Source organism: Pseudocercospora fijiensis, assembly GCF_000340215.1.
Source record: "Pseudocercospora fijiensis CIRAD86 unplaced genomic scaffold MYCFIscaffold_3, whole genome shotgun sequence".
Classification (NCBI taxonomy): domain Eukaryota; kingdom Fungi; phylum Ascomycota; class Dothideomycetes; order Mycosphaerellales; family Mycosphaerellaceae; genus Pseudocercospora; species Pseudocercospora fijiensis.
The window spans coordinates 2696850-2715560 of record NW_006921534.1 but is presented as its reverse complement, the minus strand read 5'-3'; the positions used below and the strand labels follow the sequence as shown (position 1 = coordinate 2715560).

At 51.6% G+C, this 18711-nt stretch overlaps 6 protein-coding genes across 6 annotated transcripts; 3 read left to right on the top strand and 3 right to left on the bottom strand.

The window, feature by feature from the left end:
• Positions 1–1064: 1064 nt before the first annotated feature.
• MYCFIDRAFT_195384 (uncharacterized protein) lies at positions 1065–1963 on the bottom strand (the record flags this gene model as incomplete). Its single annotated transcript, XM_007926721.1, has 2 exons — positions 1065–1844; positions 1895–1963. The coding sequence occupies 2 exons, from the start codon at positions 1961–1963 to the stop codon at positions 1065–1067; spliced, it is 849 nt and encodes a 282-aa protein (XP_007924912.1).
• A 564-nt stretch (positions 1964–2527) lies between these two features.
• MYCFIDRAFT_195383 (uncharacterized protein) lies at positions 2528–3350 on the bottom strand (the record flags this gene model as incomplete). Its single annotated transcript, XM_007926720.1, has 2 exons — positions 2528–2562; positions 2843–3350. The coding sequence occupies 2 exons, from the start codon at positions 3348–3350 to the stop codon at positions 2528–2530; spliced, it is 543 nt and encodes a 180-aa protein (XP_007924911.1).
• Positions 3351–5609: 2259 nt separating this feature from the next.
• On the top strand, positions 5610–7367 carry MYCFIDRAFT_187358 (uncharacterized protein; the record flags this gene model as incomplete). Its single annotated transcript, XM_007926719.1, has 4 exons — positions 5610–5782; positions 5845–6209; positions 6344–7246; positions 7303–7367. 4 exons carry the CDS (start codon positions 5610–5612, stop codon positions 7365–7367), a joined length of 1506 nt encoding a protein of 501 aa, XP_007924910.1.
• A 268-nt stretch (positions 7368–7635) lies between these two features.
• Positions 7636–8163, top strand: MYCFIDRAFT_163123 (uncharacterized protein). The gene is made up of 3 exons (XM_007926718.1): positions 7636–7790; positions 7843–8047; positions 8103–8163. Exons 1-3 carry the CDS (start codon positions 7717–7719, stop codon positions 8148–8150), a joined length of 327 nt encoding a protein of 108 aa, XP_007924909.1. The 5' UTR covers positions 7636–7716; the 3' UTR covers positions 8151–8163.
• Positions 8131–11881, bottom strand: MYCFIDRAFT_173306 (uncharacterized protein; the record flags this gene model as incomplete). The annotated part of the gene is made up of 19 exons (XM_007926717.1): positions 8131–8246; positions 8286–8381; positions 8411–8539; positions 8590–9451; positions 9487–9524; positions 9554–9627; positions 9662–9693; positions 9719–9744; positions 9780–9817; positions 9843–9850; positions 9891–10577; positions 10604–10627; positions 10663–10839; positions 10875–10891; positions 10917–11123; positions 11149–11210; positions 11245–11448; positions 11504–11773; positions 11808–11881. 19 exons carry the CDS (start codon positions 11879–11881, stop codon positions 8131–8133), a joined length of 3141 nt encoding a protein of 1046 aa, XP_007924908.1.
• A 260-nt stretch (positions 11882–12141) lies between these two features.
• Positions 12142–14887, top strand: MYCFIDRAFT_214682 (uncharacterized protein). Its single transcript, XM_007926716.1, has one exon. It carries the CDS (start codon positions 12188–12190, stop codon positions 14030–14032), a length of 1845 nt encoding a protein of 614 aa, XP_007924907.1. The 5' UTR covers positions 12142–12187; the 3' UTR covers positions 14033–14887.
• The last annotated feature ends 3824 nt before the right edge of the window (positions 14888–18711 follow it).

Sequence of the window (18711 nt, the reverse complement as noted above, 5' to 3'; positions counted from 1 at the left end):
CACCAAAGGGAATGATTCGGTACGGCACTCGTGATTCCAATCTTCGCAGCAGCTGCAGTGCAGTACAGGCCGCAGTAGTTTCTACACATGCCGGTGGTTGTGCTGTCCAATGATCGGCGGGAATGCTCTATCCGACAAAAAACTTGCTCAGAGGTTGCAAGGGTTTTGCGTCTATTGGCAGTTGGCATTTCTGGTGAGCAATGCTCAACGAAAGAGCTGGAGTCGCAATAATTGCCATCTACTGCTCAGCTCTAAGTTTTGAAGTCTTGGTCGTGGTGAATAGGAAGCCTGTGACATTGAGATGCAACTAGAGGGTAACTGTTTGTGTTTGTAGCGGGAGCTCTCGTGTCTCTCCATCGAAACGCGTTCTCTATCTGACGCTCGAGGGAAAGGCTAGAACTAACGTGTGCGACATGGCACCGTCTTTCAAGCTGTGCGGTAGGCTCAGCCGTACATGGCGGCCGAATTGGTGGAAAGCGCAGCCTGATCAACGGCACAATGGTGTATGTAGTCCTGTGGAGTGGAAGGCATCTTTCGTTCAGGATCCAAATACTCAAGGCTATCCGCCCTGATGATACCCTTTGTGGCAAGCAGGCCGTCTCTTCTTGTCAGCGTCGTGATTGACGTTTGCAAATGCTGATCTGGATGGTGCTCATCGAGGTGTGCTTCACTTAGGCATCGTGGGTCGCGTCGAAATTGCATTTGCGTTACGTTGGAGGAGGAATACTGAGGTAAACACCAGGCCTCAACTTATGATAAGGTGGGAAGTGAGGTGTGAAGTGTGGTGCAACGAGAGATGCTAATGAAGGTGGACGTGAACGTGTGCGGCCGCCGCAGCCACCGCGACTGACGCCGAGGCTTGGCACAGACCTCGAAAGGTCAAAGATTTTGGAAGATCTTGGTTTTGCAGTGGTAAGTGAAGGAGCTTCTTCCACTGGCTAAAACAAATTCGACACATATATAAATCATGATCTTATACATCCACAAGGAGATTTATCGAACTCAATTGCCCCGTCCAGCCGTAATACCTATGTCCCCTAGGCACGCAGTCCGAGCATCAGACTTTAGATAGGAAGCGCATCTTCGATGATCTTCATGTAGTCCACCTTCGGTATGCCCGATGAAGTCGCCTTTGCTGCTGCAGTCCCTGTTGCTGTGCCTTTTGCAGTAGGCTTCATCGACGTTGAGTCTGCGGGGCCCTCACACCGGCCCTCCTCATCCTTGACGCATTGAATGTCTTCGCGCTTGATTGGGAGAGAGTTCGAGAGTGATCCAACAGCTGGGAGGTTTGGTAGACTTGGAAGACCGCGTTCCTTGACTGGAATTAGCCCACTGAGGGAGCCGACGACAGGCAGGTTTGGTAGACTTGGAAGACCGCGTTCCTTGACTGGAATTAGCCCACTGAGGGAGCCGACGACAGGCAGGTTTGGTAGACTTGGAAGACCGCGTTCCTTGACTGGAATTATCCCACTGAGGGAGCCGACGACAGGCAGGTTTGGTAGACTTGGAAGACCGCGTTCCTTGACTGGAATTATCCCACTGAGGGAGCCGACGACAGGCAGGTTTGGTAGACTTGGAAGGCCGCGTTCCTTGACTGGAATTAGCCCACTGAGGGAGCCGACGACAGGCAGGTTTGGAAGACTTGGAAGACCGCGCTCTTTCATCGGGAGTACTTTGGTGAGGGAGCCCACAACAGGAAGGTTGGGGACCTGCCTCTTCGTTGGAAGTTCACCAGCAAGACCTCCAACAAGAGGGGCAGTCTTCAAATCGGGCAGCTTGTTCTCGCGAGCTACAATTGGCTTCGTGAAGCCTTCGAGGTCCTTGACAACCGTCCTTGCCTCCAGCTGCATGCTGCGTTAGCCAATATCTGCAGCAGATTTACGTTGTTACTCACGGCATCTCCAATTGGAAGGGCAAACGCCGACCCAGTCAGGGCGGCAACAATGAAAGCTGTGAAATGCATGATGTCTGGAAGAGTGTGATGATCTGGCTTCAAATGAGTGTCTGGCCACGAATGGGGTATGTATGGAATTGAGTGAGTCTCGAAAAGAGGAAGGGTGCAAGGAAAAACTGTCCAAGAGTGCTGGTTGAAAGGAAGTGCAGACTTAACTCGCGACAGACAGGAGTGCCTCTCTCACATGTGTCTTTGACAACCATGGTACAGTCTCAACGTGCTCGCAGTGTTGTCGCGTTCACGGCTCATGCTTTAGTTGCCCGGCTCATGCTGTACAAGCCCACGCCAGTGCATGGCTGATGGGGCAATTGTGGTAGGCCTGATGCCATCAACAGCCCAGGCCAATGATGTCGCTGGTATCATGATCCGGCACGGGTGTCACCGGGGGGGAACAGAAGTTGCCGCAAGCAATGAAGTGTGTGAATGCCGATCGCCGCCAGCGCAATAAGACAGGCGTTGCATAACCAAGATGCTCGAATGGGGATATCCGGTCGTTGATTGCTCTCGTCTCAGAGTTCTCCAGAGACCATGGTACTGGCACGGCACAAGGCGACAGAAGTGACTCGGGGAGGTTCAGACGTGGTTCCGGCAGTGTGTCGCGACGAGAGCTGACGAGGTAGTCGCCATATTGCACTCAGAAATAGATCGTGTCAGGACACAGGAGGCCAAGGACGCTCGAGCCGGCTGCGGCTGCGGAGAACAAATTGGCTTTTCCGGATCTCGGATCTCGCCGGATTTTCCACTCTCTTGCTCGCTCCAAGTTTCGTCAACAAACAAGCACTTGATGGTAGTTGAGAAAATGCTTACGCTTACCTTGGCCTCCTACCAAATGGCACAGGCAGCTGATATTAGCTCATTGTCAATTTGATGCTCTGAAAGCACACTTACAACGCTGATGAAGCCCTTCCACGTTAGCCGGAAATCCGCCACCGTACGCCTCATTGATCTGGACATGGTTATGCGTCAAGCCTACTTGTGGTCCGACCTCTGCTGGAATCTGCACGGCTCGGCAATTTACGCCAAGAGCTTCCCAGGCTGCATCGACTTCAGGACTACCTTTCCTGCGATAGACGTTTTCTTCCATGAAAGATCCATTGAACTGCTGGATGTGGTATGTGATATCCAGGTCTCTTGTTACAGGCGAAGCAGCAGCTGTTTTCTTGATGCAAGAATCCACTTCCGGGCTTTGCGGTCTGAAATTGAGCACCACCAGTGTCGCAACGCCAGCAGAGATGCCGAGAGTCAGAGCGAGAAGGAAGGCGAAGAAAATTGCCCAGCAAATGTTTTCCGTCCGGAGCAGAGCTCTCTGTCTTCGAGTGGTGACGAGTTCTCCAGAGTCGCTGTAGTCATCGTCAGAACCCAAGGGCTCGTTCTTCAGCAGAGGAATTGCGGCCATCGCTTGGTGCTTGGTGTGGAAATTCGCTTCAGAGAAGATACGACCAGTTTTGAACGTTGCTCTGGGCCTCAAAAGCCTCCCCGGATCTCGAATCGTACAGCTATGCTTCTTGGACCTTCAGCTGCGAGGACAGTCGGTAGTGAATTCGAGGCGTTCTTCTCCCTTTTTTGACGAAAGCTGCATGCATTAGGGTGAAGCACAATACGCCTCAGCAGATACACGAGGGCGCTTACAGTGGCTTGCTTGCTAGGCGCAGGGCTATGCTTGGCGTGCGCTAGTCACATGTTTTCGATACTACCCAATAACACCACGACCTGAAGTAATCTGACAGCATGCTTCTCCCTGCAAAGCTTCCAGTAAGTCAGCTTCGAGATGTCCATCGCCGCCGTTGGGTTGTTCTATCGCCTTCAAGAATCATCGGAAAAGCCGCGACAGTTGGCTAGCAATCATGATCGGCGAATGCATAGTCTCAGCCCAATGTGACCAATGCGCCTGCATTCAGACATTACAGAAGTCTGAGTTGTCATTGACAGGATCTCAACATGAGCCAGAATCCGAACGCGAACCCTGTCCGGCGATTCATCAACAAACTCAAGGGGAACTTTTTCAGTCTCCCGCCATCTCTTTCGGGAGGAGGAACCGCCAATACTACTGATCAGAGACCTGGCTCAACGTTGCCAACGGAGCAAGAGAATCATGCTGCGAGGGCTTCTGCGCCGGAATCGACTCCAGAGCTTTCTCAAGCGGAGCAGATGGGCTGTGACACTGGTGAGAAGCTAGATCATGTCAAAACAAAAAGAAAGGCAAGCGCTAGGTTTCAAACGGAAAGGATTGGTCGACCGCCAACTGAGTGAAAGAGCTGTGAGGACGTGATAGAGAACACTGGAGGGCTACTTGCTGCTAAGGCTACGTGCGACCGAGTGTTCTACGACTCAAATAGCTCCAAAGTGAACCTCAAAATCTGGTAATGATTTGCACTTGAAGTGTGTGTGTTCGATGGTTGAATTGAGTGTCTACGGAAGAAGCGAGAAGTCGCTAAATAGGGTGCCGCGTGTGTGCACGGACCTAGGCACATGCCTCAGGATTCAACTCACCCCCTCGTGCACATGCAAGGCACGTTGGTGAATACAAAGTCGCTCAAATCAAACAAGGTAGTCATTCAATCAGTCAGCAACCCAGGCATCTTGCCCTTCCAATGGTTGTTTAATCAGTTAGCAACCTAGGCATCTTGCCCTTCATTGGTTGTTCAGTCAATCAGCAACCCAGGCATCTTGCCCTTCTAATGGTTGTCCAGTTCAGTCAATCAGCAACCCAGGCATCTTGCCCTTGCAATGGTTGTTAATCAGTCAATCAGCCGCCGCACCCCCTGCTTCCAGCAGATAGGTGTTGATTGCGGTTCAGTCAGTAGCTACGACACCCCCTGCTTCTTGTAGGTGGGTGCTTAAAGCAGCCGTTCAGTCGTGGTTCAGTCGTGTCAGGTCCAGTCGTATCAGGTTCAGTCGGTTTAGGTTCAGTCGGTTCAGGTTCAGTCGGTTCAGGGTTCTTTTTGAAGCAGGTTGGACCATGCTTCTTCTTGCAGTAATTGCAGTACTGCTTGTCGGTGTTCTTGTTGTCGTCCTTCTTAGCCAGCTTAGAGCGCCGCTTGGTAGGTGTGAGTTTGCGAATGCCGCCAGTCGCGACAGTCGCAGTAGTCGAGTCGGAAACGGCCATCTTGGCTGTTCAGTGTCGGTCGGGTCTTGTTCTTGTTCCTGGTCGCACCCCCTGCTTCTACAGGAGGGTGTTCTTCTTGTCTCAGGTCGGAAGCAGTCGAGGGCTCATAACCACTTGAAGTGTATGTGTTCGATGGTTGAATTGAGTGTCTACGGAAGAAGCGAGAAGTCGCTAAATAGGGTGCCGCGTGTGTGCACGGACCTAGGCACATGCCTCAGGATTCAACTTTTGCTTGGCTCACGATTCCGATTGCTCATTTGCGCAGTAATCGCAGTGCTGACATACCAACGTACCACTTCACGGCACACATTCCGCGTAGGATGCCGAAATAGGATCCCAAAACATTGTGTAGCAGGCTGCGAGCCAATAAGACGCATGATCTTGTCGTACGATCCTGAATAGTGACATTGAGCTTAGAAGTGAGCTGCATATGCCGCCTAAAGCTTGCATGATCTGATAAGCTATTTTGATCAGATAAGTAGATGAATTTGCTCGCGTGCCAAAAGCCTCATCTCCATCCACTACATACCTCTCCGTAAGCCCGGAAGCATGACTTCAACTACTCATAACATTTCTGCAGAACCAGAACCGGCATCGGTCAGCAATGCCATGGGCAACACGCAAGAAGACATCGAGCTCTCCGATAGCGCCAATGCTCAAAATGCCACCAAACTCGACGACCCATACCTCGTCGCCTTCGAAAGTCCCTTCGATCCAACCAAGTGCGTTCTCCTTCCAATCCATTTGCTCCCATCTTCGCTGACACCTCCATCGTATTTCGCAGCCCCAAAGACTGGGACAGAGTCAAGAAATGGACGGTAACAGACGTCCTGTCAGCAACAGGATTCAACCGTATCATGGTCTCGACGATTATGGCTCCTGCTATTACGACGATCGCCGCCGAGCTCCACATGTCCTCTGCTGAGTCAGTCATGGCTTTAAGTATCTACTTGCTTGCTACAGCGTTCGGCCCACTGGTCATTGGACCTCTGAGTGAAGTCTGGGGCAGGAAGCCGATTTTGCATGCAAGCAATATTTGGTTCCTGATTTGGAACGTTGTCTGTGGGTTTGCGAAGACGAAAGGAACGCTGATTGCTGCGAGGTTCCTGGCTGGCTTTGGGGCCAGTGCGATCTATGCTCTCGCGGGTGGTGTGCTTGGCGATGTATGGAAGCCGGAGGAGAGGGGGAAATCTCTGTCCATCTACATCTTGATTCCGTTACTTGGAGCCGCAGTTGGTAAGTGAAGTATCACACTGGAAGCTTATCGTGCTGATCTCGAGCAGGGCCGATCATTGGTGGCTTCATGGCTGAACGGACCACTTGGCGCTGGATGTTCTGGTCGACGTCAATCTTCCAAGCTGTCATGATCGTGGCATCTTTTATGGCATTTCACGAAACATACGCACCACTCATCCTCAAGCGTAAGGCAGCGAAGCTTCGCAAAGAGACTGGCGACCAGCGATACGTCACTGCAGCTGAGCGACTCGAAGGTGGACGTCCACTACCCATCTCACGCATTGTCGGAAGAAGCCTAGCGAGACCGCTGCGTCTTCTGGCATTCCATCCCATCATCCAGTACCTCGCCTTCCTGTCAGCCTTTCAATATGGCATTCTTTACATCGTCCTCTCAACATTCTCGGATCTCTGGGTCAAGCAATACCATGAGCGCATCGACATTTCCGGCCTTCACTATATCGCGCTTGCACTTGGAGAAATCTTGGGCTCACAAGTGACTGGCCCGAGCATGGATGGCACTTTTAAGTATCTCAGAGACCGCGCTAATGGCGAAGAGAGGCCTGAGTGGCACGTACCAATGATGGTTCCAGGTGCTCTACTTGGTCCTATTGGACTCCTTTGCTATGGCTGGGCAGCTCAAGCTCGTGCTCATTGGGCGGTTGTTGATCTGGGAGGAGTGCTGTTCGCGTTCGGAGGACAGATTGCTGGACAGCCAATGCAAGCTTATATCATCGACTCGTACCCGGAATACGCCAGCTCTGCGACTGCTGCGAGCCAATTTGTGAGGAGTGTAACAGCGTTCGCATTTCCGCTCTTTGCGCCGAAGATGTATGAAGTTCTTGGGTACGGTTGGGGCAACACCACCATTGCTTGCATTGGGCTCGCCATTGGAGTGCCTGCGCCGTTATTTCTGTGGTATTATGGGAGACGACTCAGGGCGAGAGCATATGGTCGACTCTGGTGGGATATCTGCGCAGTAGGACTACTACTTGTGGCCTCGTTGCAGCCAAGACGAAGTCAGCAGTCTGGTCGGGCAAATGTGCCAGCCTAGCCCTCGCCGTCGCTGTTTAGCAGCGCTGCTTCCCAGAAGTATTTGAAGTTGGAAGAATGCGTGGATTTTGCTGAGGTTCGTTCAAATCAGTTGTCGTGGTGAAGGATGAAGAGCAAGCTCCTTTTCCGCATTCATCCGCCCCGCCCCGCCCCGCCCCGCCCCGCCATTGAGCTCCACCTCGCCGACAACGCGTCTCTTGTGCTTAGAAGGGCGCGGCTATAGCGAGTTTTCCCGGGCAATGCTCTCCCGTAGGCTACTTACGGATTCTCAATGCCGCCGCCTGCCATATTGCGATCCTCCATAAGACGACTTGTCGCGACCAGATCAGCAGCATTATCCAAGAGGTCCTTCACAGCAACAACCGCAACCATGGGCAAGCAAGAGTGGATCTGTATCCTGCCCGACGGCGCCGGCAAGCTTGACGCGAGAATGAAAGTTAGGCCGTATGTGATCAAGCAGGGCAGAGGATGGCAGCCGGCTGACAGTCTCGCGCAGACAGCATCTCGAAGGTGTCAAGCCCAAAGTCGCCTCGGGTCTTGTCGTCATGGGCGGCGCTACGCTAGATGAACCCATAAAAGAAGGCGAAGGTCTGAAGATCAATGGGTCTATAATGATGGTTGAAGCAGACACAAGAGAAGAGGTGGAGAGGGCCATCAAGGAAGATATATACTACAAGGAGGGTGTCTGGGACGCAGAGAAGGTGAGTCGATCGTCGCTCGAGTCTTGTCAAGCAAGTACAACTGACGTGCAAGCAGGTTCAGATTATGCCCTTCAAGAGTGCCGTCAGAGAACCATTGAAGTAAATGTGCAGCGCAAGCAGCTCACGGTCATGTCTAGAGAAGCTTCCCAGATTTCTACGATCAGATCCTCGTCCATACAATCAGGACTCCTACTGCTCACTCACTTGTCTTAGATTTCATACTTTGAGCAGCGAGCACCCTGGTCATGTTTCAAGGCCCTGCCATTCTCACCATCACGCCCCAGAATGACACTCGGACCAAATCTTGCTTTTTTCACCTGCATGATGCTGAATGCTTTGGGCTGCTGGCATGTCGTTCAACACATGGCAGTGCTTCACGTCGAGCTTTACCGCTGCTCTTCTTGTATGGCGGCACAGTATGGTAGAACACGCCGTGCACCATACAGGCTGCCAATGTGGCGAACCAATGAAGGTAGTTGTACTGCATGTCTCCTCTAGCAGCCATCAAGCCAAGGCATCTAGCCGAGTTGAAGCCGGTGTACCACGATCAGCTTTTTGACAGGTGAGACAGACGAGTCGGGAATGATGCTTACAGATCCCAGAATATCCTTCTTTCACAAAAGCACTTGCCAAAGTTCCCAGTGCAAGCGTGAGGCCGACAAGCACAGGCGCAAATGCCGGACCATACGTCTTCGCATTTCTGGGTCCAAGGCCGACCCCAAAGGCCAGAAAGAGCTGCGCCAGTGCGAAGACATATTCAAGCACGAAGAGCTGACCTCTCGAAACAAGCTGCTGATCGACCGTACAACCAGGCACAACGCCAGAAGGGAAATACCCGCTCTTCCCCAGCCCAAGCCTTAACCAGAATCCTCCTACTATGGCACCAACACTCTGCGACACAACGTAAATTAAACTCCTTGGCAAGCTCGACAATCCTGCAAACAGTGTTCCCAAGGTGATCGAGGGATTGAGGTGTCCGCCGGAGGCAGGTGCGGTGGTGTACACGAACAATGTCAGTGCAACCCAGTTCATGAGAGCAGCATATAATGCTATAGCCATCGGCGAGACGGAATCTCCTAATGTAGTAAGAGCATTGGCGCCAGCACCAGATACGAAGACGAGCAGACAGGTCCCAGGCCCTTCGATCAATCCCATCTTGTAGTACTCAAAGACCAAGAATCCCGGCGGGTCCAGAGATTGGGACAAGGAGATTATCGGTGCGGCATCTGGCTGTTTCTTCACAGCCTCGTCATCTGGATCGAGGCAGAGCTCTTGATTGCCTCCAATGCGACCTGCGAAAGGGTGCTCGCGCACTTTTGCACCTTGGAAATGGAGTTGAAAGGACGCTGGGTCATTGCGAGCTGAACATGTCGTGACTTTCGACATTTCGATATCGTGCCGAAACTTTGCGTCTCAGTCTAGAAGTCGTCTCCTCAGACTTCAGTCCATTTTGTGGGGTACGCCTGAGATGATCCTTCTTACGGAAGCTGCTATGTCAGCAGTGACCAATGGCGGGCACGAAAGACGACCATATTCCGTCAGCTTGGAGTGTCATCAACAGGATCAGGCTTTGACATGAGCTTACAGTCGTATCGTCTCAGTGAGCGAATCGACCAGTGGAAAAAAACCAAGTCAAAGATGGCTTGCTTACGTTTCAGATCAGGGGTTCACTCCGAAGAAGGATTCTCTACAAAGCCCTAAAGACGAGAGTGAATCAAAGAAAAGCAATCACGACTTGATATGCCAGGAGCAAATTGGATCATCGATATTCTGCCAGTCGCGCACTAACCATCACTGGTCCCACTCAAGTCAGGCCAGAATGAGAGGGCAGGAACCTCAACACGAAGCTCTCCATGGTAACGTACAACCAGTTCTGCCACTCGATAGAGGTGCTATGCACAACATCAGTGTCAGGATCCGTCAGATTGTCAGTGTCCTGAGCACCGTCTGCCTCTCCAATCCCGCCATCTGTGTCGGTATCAGGATCTGACAGGTCGTCACTGCCCTGAAGACTATCCATATCTCCCAGCCCGCCACTCATGCCGCTATCATAGCCGTCATCATCATCATAATCATCTCCATAATCGTCACCATCATCATCAAATGAGCCTAGGGAAGACCACGATTCATCGCTAGCTTCCGAAGCTCCGTCATCGAAGTCCGTCTCACTCACATAGAAACGATCCTGCAAGTCCCATTTGGCCAGTCTCGCCGCACGAAGCTTTGTACTCTTGCGTTTCTTGGCTTTCTTCGCTTCGAGAAAGTCCTGGAGGTCGCGATTCTTGTCTCGGATTATTGCTCTGTAAAGCCTCTTCCGCTTTCTCTCCCCACGTGGCGTGAGCTCGAGCTCCTCGAAGATAGGGAGATTCATGCTGACGATTGCCAGAGCGAGCTGAGCTCGAGCTGACGCAGAAGCAATTTTGTACTCTTTCTTGAGTGCCTTCGCAGTCTTCTTTTTGCGAAGTACTGGCGGCTGGCGATTCGTGGAGTCTTGACCATGCTGCTGAGGACTTCTGATACTTGGCTTGGACTCTGGCAAGCCCTTCTGGCGATTACGGCGCAGAGTGCTGCGGTCAGAGACTGTCGGTGCTGCAATCAATTTCGAGATCATTGACGCGCAATGTTTGGTCATAGATGGCATTCTGGTTCGGGGCATGGTGTTGTTCCTGAAGTGCACCCTTCTTCGTTGTCTTGGGAGGTACATGTACATTTTGCTTGGAGGTTTGATGTAGGCTGTGGGTTAGAAATGCAGGCCGTTGGTCTCCAATAAATAATGTGTAGGAGAGATCAGCCTAGAGTTGAGATGTGTGCTTTTGGGCGACTCTACCTGCATGTTCGGCCAAGCTCTAAGACAGCCTCTGAGTCTGACTCTGCAGCTCGCGACTCAGCTCGATGTAGCAGCGCCGAGTGAAGGGGAGCAAGACAGTGACCAGACCATGGTCCGAGGCGGACGGCCTGTTCCATGTAGCCTTCCGCTCTTGTGCCTGCTTTTGCTTGGGAAGTACCGGACTGAGGTTGCTTGAAGTATCAGGTCTTGCCTTTCTTATCGCTCTTTCGCTGCTTCTCGGAGTTCTGTCTATTCAGATACTCTTACGCGTCACCATCGTCTACGGGGACCTTCAAAGTGAGTCCGATGGGAAGGGCCTGAGTGTGTTCCTTCAATCTCGGCGTTCAATTCTTTCCTTTCTCTCCGCGACATGCCTGACCATACGCTCGCGTCTTGAACTGGCACTGATAGAGGCCATTTGATGTTGTCAATCCCTCGAGGACTGTGTGCGAGGCCGGATGTGGTATGAGAAAAGACTCTCGAGCCCGCAGGAGTATTGCGTTTAGGTGTTTGTCCTTCCTCCAAGTTCCTCTGGCGCCCACTCTGGCGGAATGTCGATTTCGAGAAGTTTGTTCTAGCAAAATGATTTGACAATTTCTAAGACCCTTGCAACAACTTCAACTTTCTACGATGATCGAAGGCTGGAGATGGCATCTGGTGCATTCTCGTGGAGACTGCTGTTATCAATCGTGGCTTTAACCACACACCGTTGACGCTGCTTTTGAATTATGGCCCATGCTTGAAGAAAGGCCAGGGATTTTTGAGGACCAGCGCTCGGGTACTGAAAAATCCTAGATTGGTATTGATGTGACAGCATTGCCGAGACTGACACGAACCTTTCGAACTTTGTCTCGAAGCAAAATGATGCTTGGACTCTGATTGATCTGCGACGAAATTGTCTACCTGCATAGGCTCGCATACGTACGAAGAGACCTGAACAGATCATCGCAGCAGCTGGCTCCAGAAGGACCAATGTACCGAGCTGATCCTGAAGAAGCTTGAAGCATGTGCAGTTACTGCTCCCGTCTCTTTCTACACTTCCTCGTAACACTTGGCTGCCAAGGGAAATGCGCATGGGGAGAAACAGGTGTCGTGTGTTGGAGGAAGTGAAGACCCGACAATGCAAAGTGAATGTGCTAACCCTTAAGGCTTGGCATCAGTAATCTCCGGCGGTTATTTCCGTTCTTTGTTGATGCAGAAACATGTGACACTTCAGCTCAGCCCAACTTCCTTAAATGCAGACTTCTAAGCGTACAGTAACATCACCTAGAGATCGACTCGAGTGCTAAACCAAGGGACTGCGTACTTCCGATATGTTTTGGCGCGTGCGGTGTCACTTTTGTGGCACCAGACAGCCGTATAGCAAGTCTGTCACCAAGTTCCAGTGCAATACCTGCGAGGCCATCAATTTCCTCGACGGCAAAGGAAACATTGTCGATACTCCTGCAAATGTCGCCGCGAATACCCTCGATCCTCAACAGCAGGAATCACTCCTCTCCTTGACACGTTCGCAGCGTAGCGCCAGCACCAGCCAGAATCAGCCATCATTCTGTAGCACATGCACGCAGAACCAGCACCTTTACAACTCAATACTGGCGGAATACCTGCCCGATGAGAGTCATCCTAGCTATGCTGCAAAGGAACGAGCTCTTTCAGAGTACAAGAAAGAGCTGGAAAAGCGCTATCCGCTGGTCTGCAAGCGATGTGCGCCGATGGTGCAGGGCAGGATAAACAAGGCAGACTACTTTGGCATAACTCAGAATGCTGCGAGGCTGGGCGCAGCAACCAAAGCTCGAGGCGGAAGGGCAGCATATCGCACTCGCGACGATGCCTGGAAGAAGATCATGCGCAATGTGCTGCGGCTCATTGGCTTTGTGCTCTACCTGGGCCTGCTTGCACAAGTCGGCTTCCATTTGTACGCCATCCTCTCGACGTGTCTCTCGTCTGCCGCACTCCCGGAGGAGCCTGATACTATCGAGGAGAGCGAGGAATACTTTGCGCCAACAATCATGCAATGCGCGAAACGGGTAACACGATTTACGTTCGACATTCCATGCTATAATCTGTTCAGCGCCTTCATTCCACGCACCTTCGCACTGGCGGCAATCTTCCTTTGGTTCAATCCAGGAATCAAGGCTTGGTATCATCACACGCGCCGCATTGAAGCTGTCCATGGGCAGAACAACTACTTCTATATGCAAGTAATCATCCTTGCAATTCGGAGCATGGCGTGGTACACTGTTTCGGACACCACGCAAATAGCGAAGCTTGATAAAGAACATGTCGTTGCTATACACGGCTTCGCCATCCTTTTCATGCTCATGACACAGGCCATCGCGAACAGAAGCATTGTACTGCAGAATTGGACGATGAAGGGCAAGATGATGCCCAAGCCTGAGGAACAAGACATTCTCACGGAAACAGCGGCTGAGCCAGAGCCACACTTCACATCGAAACCGTCGTCAAATGATCCTTGGAAATATCTTCGAAGAGAAGAGCAGCCGTCCTGGGATAGTCTTCTGGCACCGAAAGAAAAGCAGCCAATACTGCGACCCAGTGTCGGCCTCTATAAGCCTCCACCATCGCCAGAAGATTCTGAATTTGGCGACGAAGACGCTATGGAGACAGACTATCGACCAGTCATGCGCTCGTCGCAGCGCCTGAACATGCAGCAGCGACCACGCTTGGAGCCAACGCATACCTATGTGAATCATTCGAATGCACCGCCGCTCGGCTTTGGAGATGTCAGGGACGGCTTATCAGGTGTAGAATACCAGATGCGCGCCGCAGAAGAGCGTCGACAGCAAGAAGAACAACAGAAATTGCAGCATTTACCAGAGCGAAAGTCACCATTCTACGGTAGCTTGCCACCGGCACCGATGAGCATGGAGAGACGACTTCGCAACCCAGTGCTGAGACCGACGGAGCCAGAGAAAGTGCCGCTCAGTCAGCAGAAAGACTTCATGGCGCAGATGCGTAGAGGCGTAAAGGCCGTACAGTTTCCAGAGAAGGGCAGCAACTTTGAACTCAAGAAGAGCACTTGGGTACTTCCGAGTGATAAGAAGGAGTTGGGCTTTGAGGATAGATTCATGAACACCTTTTCGTTGCAAGATGGGAGTCCGGCTGGACAGAAGAAGGGCTTGTTTGGGCTCTGGTAGACCACGACATAGCACGGAGTGGCAGACATCTTGATTTGGATAAAGGGCGTTTGAACAGGGTTGGTTTGGTAATGTACAGCATGCGCGAGCGTTTGTGTTGATGATGAGATGACAAGATACCCTATTCGCGCAGCATGGCGAAGAGCATGAGCTTGAGCTTGATGCTCAGTAGTGTGTGAAGCATAGCAGATGTCTGAACCGGTGCATTTTCTGTGCCCAGTCGCCGGAGCGACTTCTTGGCATTAGCAGACTTCAAGGATGGTCTATCGCGCTCTCCTCCATGACTTCATCTCCTCGGGCATGGACATGGACATGGAAGTCGACACGTCGCAGTCTCCGGCGTACCCACAGGCTCGACAGCATCGCACTCACGCTCGAAGCCGACATCATAGTTCCAGCCAGCCATGGCAGCATCGACCTGCAATCCCCAGTGCTCTGCGACGCCGAGAGCGAGCGACACAGCAAAAAGATTGTACGCGATGGCCCACCATGCATTCCATCTAGCTTGACGCGCAGTCAACCTTGCGATGTCTAGCACTTCTGGTACTCGTGCAAGATTTGGAGACGTGACGATGACATTCGAGGTCTGCCAATTTGTGGAGGCGGCGGGTGAGTGAGCCAGCGACCGTCCTGGCGAGAGATCTTCCACCCATCTCTCAAGCTGCACATGACTGCTGGCGCTTCGGGTCGAATGGTGTCCTGGAGACGAAGGCTTCCAACAATTTCCCCATCAAATCACACGTACACCGTACTTTGCTGAGTACGCCATCAAGTGCACTGACCGCGCGTTGCACAGCGCTTACGCAGGCTGCACATGTCAAGCCCTCGAGGACGAATCTCGATGCCACAAGACGGTCCTCTGCTTCTGGTAAGCAATCGCTGGGGTCATCATCGAATTCGTTGTACTGGACTTTGAGGAATTGTAGGTCGAGAAGTTCGCAAGCTTTGACAAGACGATTCATGCAGTATGCTGTGAAGATACAGCATGCCATTGTACGGATCTATCACTTTGCACATGGATTGATCGTATTATTGGAAGTTGCTCGCCTTGTCATGAATTGCTGACATAGGTAGGCCGCCGCATCGCACGGTAATCGGGTAGAAGTATTTGCGGCGAGTGTTGTTCAAGCTGAGGGACTGGGATCCAGTGAAGGAGGACAACATCATGGTCTCTGGCTACCTGCTGACCGCTGTTGGTATGGAGGAGGAACTGCCACCATGGTGGGTTCCTGAGAGATGCAGCTGACAGTTCCAGGTATTTATCAAAGCAACACTGGCGATCGACGATACTCCAAACCTGGCGCGTTGAGATTGGAAGTGTCGCCAAAACATATCTATCCGTACGATCTGGGATCGATCGCCGGAGCGGTCAACAACAATTGGGTACAAAATCCATACTGCTTGTTCCCATGCGAGCCCAATTGGATCTACACTCCTTGCAAGTAAGTGGTCGTTGACATGGAATCCAGTCCTTGTGTCGCCTGCCGATTGATGATCGACAGTCTCGTTGGCATCACTGGCATAAAGCTCTCAGATCGCTTGCTAGGGCGCGCTCTCATGGCGATGCTTTAGAGAAACGATTTGAGACTTCTCTCGAGGAAGAGTTCTCGCAGCAGGATGATAGCATTTTACCCATCAGGAGCGAGCTCACAGGTTTCACAGCAAGTCTTCTTCTGGGAAAGGTTCAGCGAGTCGGGACAATCGCCGATGAAAGCGCTCCAGATCCCCGGCCTGGCAGGTCGTCTATCAGACGGCATTAACTCGACGGAGAATCGATGGATCTTGTCTTCTATCGTGGCAAGAAACGCGGGAATTTCGACATCGGCTTCACTCGTCTAGTACCTGGACGAGAGTACTTGCTTGGCGGCGAGTCGGCGATCGCGGATAGACGGACGTCATTGAAACTCACGCCCGCATGACGGGAATCGAGATGGAAGAATTCAAATAATATCGAGATTGTAGTCTGTGATGCGATGCGATGCGATGCGATGCGATTAGTAAACCCATGTTCTTGTCGAAAAACCTTGTGTGGCGGCGATCGACGTCAAGAACGATCGGCAGAACGATCAACCATGTTCCGATTCTGACAGATTGTCTGTATGTACAGTGGTCCTTGCTTGAGAAATGTGAGGCTGCTCCATAGCATTTGTGCTTTTCGATTGCCGGCCCTGTTCTTCATCGATGATAGAGTCGCTGTGACCCCTGAAAATTCAAGTAGTGAGCGAGAAGAGCACGGCAGAAGAGGTGAAGTCAATTGAGCTTTCTTGTAAGAAGCTTTGGCGTACCTGTCGATCTGTGTTGTATGTAGATTGCTTACTAGGTACCGATAAGTGTCCTGAGACTCGTAAGCAAGCCAGTGCCGAGCTCTCATGGAGGCAAGAAAAATGCCATTTGAGTCCAATCAGGCCTCTTGGCTTCGGCGAAAGAGCATTCGATAGAATAGAATGCATGGGAAAGAACGACAATTATGCCCCGCTATCAGGCTCAAGGTTCGACATCTGGTTTGGCGTCCAGTTCGAACAACGTTATCGAGGTAGATGAGCCTAGACGTAGCTACAATGCTACATGTTCCTAGGCAACAAATGCATACAGCGATTGTGGGTTAGGAGCTCGCCATTTTGGGTCGAGCGAGGTTTCGGCAGAGGAACCGAGCTGTCAGGACTCAGAACTCAGGAAGCATCGCGCTATCGAGTCTGCTGCAGCTAGGGATGTTGGAATACAGCTTTCTGTAAATGCAGGCTCTGTACACTGTATAATACACTGGTGGACACCAGTATACATATGTCGGCCCCACCCGGATACTAGGATATCTGAGGATTATCGAGTAGCCTAGCCGGCTGCAGGCAGGATATCAGCGTATCCGATAACTCCTCATTGTATGTACACACCAGCTAAATTTTCCGCCCCTGCGTACATAGTGTATTACAGAGCGTGTACCCATACACATGTATGTGTAGCTCCATCACTAGCTGCAGCGTACCTGGTATTAATACCTTGCAGACATGAGCAAGGATGATGCTCGCCCGCTGTTCTTCTGCAGGATCGTCGCTTGCACCGTGCTTCACGATCATCGCTCGCGCTATTCGACCGTGCCTGATGCGAACTCCGCCCACGCTCGCAAGCGACGGCATACGCTCAGAGGTCGTCGGCCGGTCGTCACACTGGAAGGCATGATTCATGAAGCATCGGATGCACCGGTCGAGATCCCCTTCCTTTGTCATGCCAAGCTTGCTTGCTCACCGTTCAGCCTTATCGCCACAAGCGGGGAGGGGTACAAGGGCAGGCATGCAGATAAAGGGCCAGTCGATTCGAGAAGTACTCTATACGTACTGCACCTGCACTTCAGCACCGTGATATTGGATGAACCTGGGTAGACGGGCGCTAAAGAGGAGATACCCCACAGCGATGTATAGGACTAGCAAAACAACCATACGTGCCCTCCCCCCCCAACAAGGAAAGGGGCGAAATTGGAAGCTCATCTTACTGTAGCCATCCTTGCAGCACATCTGAGGAGTTGTATCCATTGCCGCGTCGTCAGCCGGAGAAGTCGACTCGTGATGATTTGTCAAAGTCCTTGGTGACTGGCATGGGAGATTGACGGTTGCAAGATGCATGTACGTGGCCAGTAGTGAGAAGCGAGTGAGAGTGGGTGGTAGGATGAGCTTGCTACGTGTAATTTGAAGTGTTGTCAGACGAGGCAGTTCACGTTTCGCCGGAGTGCAGCATCCATGACACGTGTGGAAAGGGTTCAACAAGGACCCGGTTGCCAAAGATAAGATATCTGACTCGCTTTGTGAGTTACCACAGATAGGTCCCTAGAGTGGCTTGGTTGTCGTTTTCATGGCCGCGCCGTTGCACTTGATAATCGTTGTGTACCAGGCGATGCAGAAACAGGCTCGCGGAAGGGCAAAAAATATTCTAGCGATTGGAGGTGAGCAGGCAATTGATCTTTGCAGCGGGAAGCGGCACAGATGTGTCTTGAGAAGTCATTTCATTTCGTGCTGAGTGCTGACTGTGTCGCGGGAACCGCTACGAGCCACTCCATGTGATGGAAAACAATGCAGATCCCTCTGTCCAATGTACCGAGGGTAGCGTCCGGAGCGGACAAGCGATAGTAGCCGACGAACGCTCCGAGCGGACGAGTTATTACAGGGGATAGGCCACTGAGTTAGATACGGAGGCACAGGTATCCCTTTGTAAAACTCGTCCGCTCGGAGCGTTCGTCGGCTAAATAGGCATTCTACCCTGTAGTATCTATATACTTAGCAATTAGTGTAGCGCCTTGCAGGTAAATAACAAGGGGTCTATTAGACTCGTTTAGCATATAACTATGCCTCTTCTAGTGCCGCCGCCTTCGGAGGTAGGATTCTAACTCCTAAAGGTTTAAACCGTAAAGTTAAACACGCTTATTTAGCACTAGCAAATAGACCGCTTTATAGCGACTATCGCTAATATAGAAGAAGCCGATAAAGAAGATAACGAAGGGTAGTTATAGTAGGTAGATAAGGCCTTTACTAATCTAATTAAGTATAATAAGTACCTATACTCGTCGATAGCGGATCTAGTTATTAAACCGGTGTCTATTACGGCGCCTCGAGGGTTAGATTAGGAGCTATATATTGCTAGAAATAAGGCCGATATTAAGGCTATTAGCGTTAATAATAGGGTAGGCGGCCTAT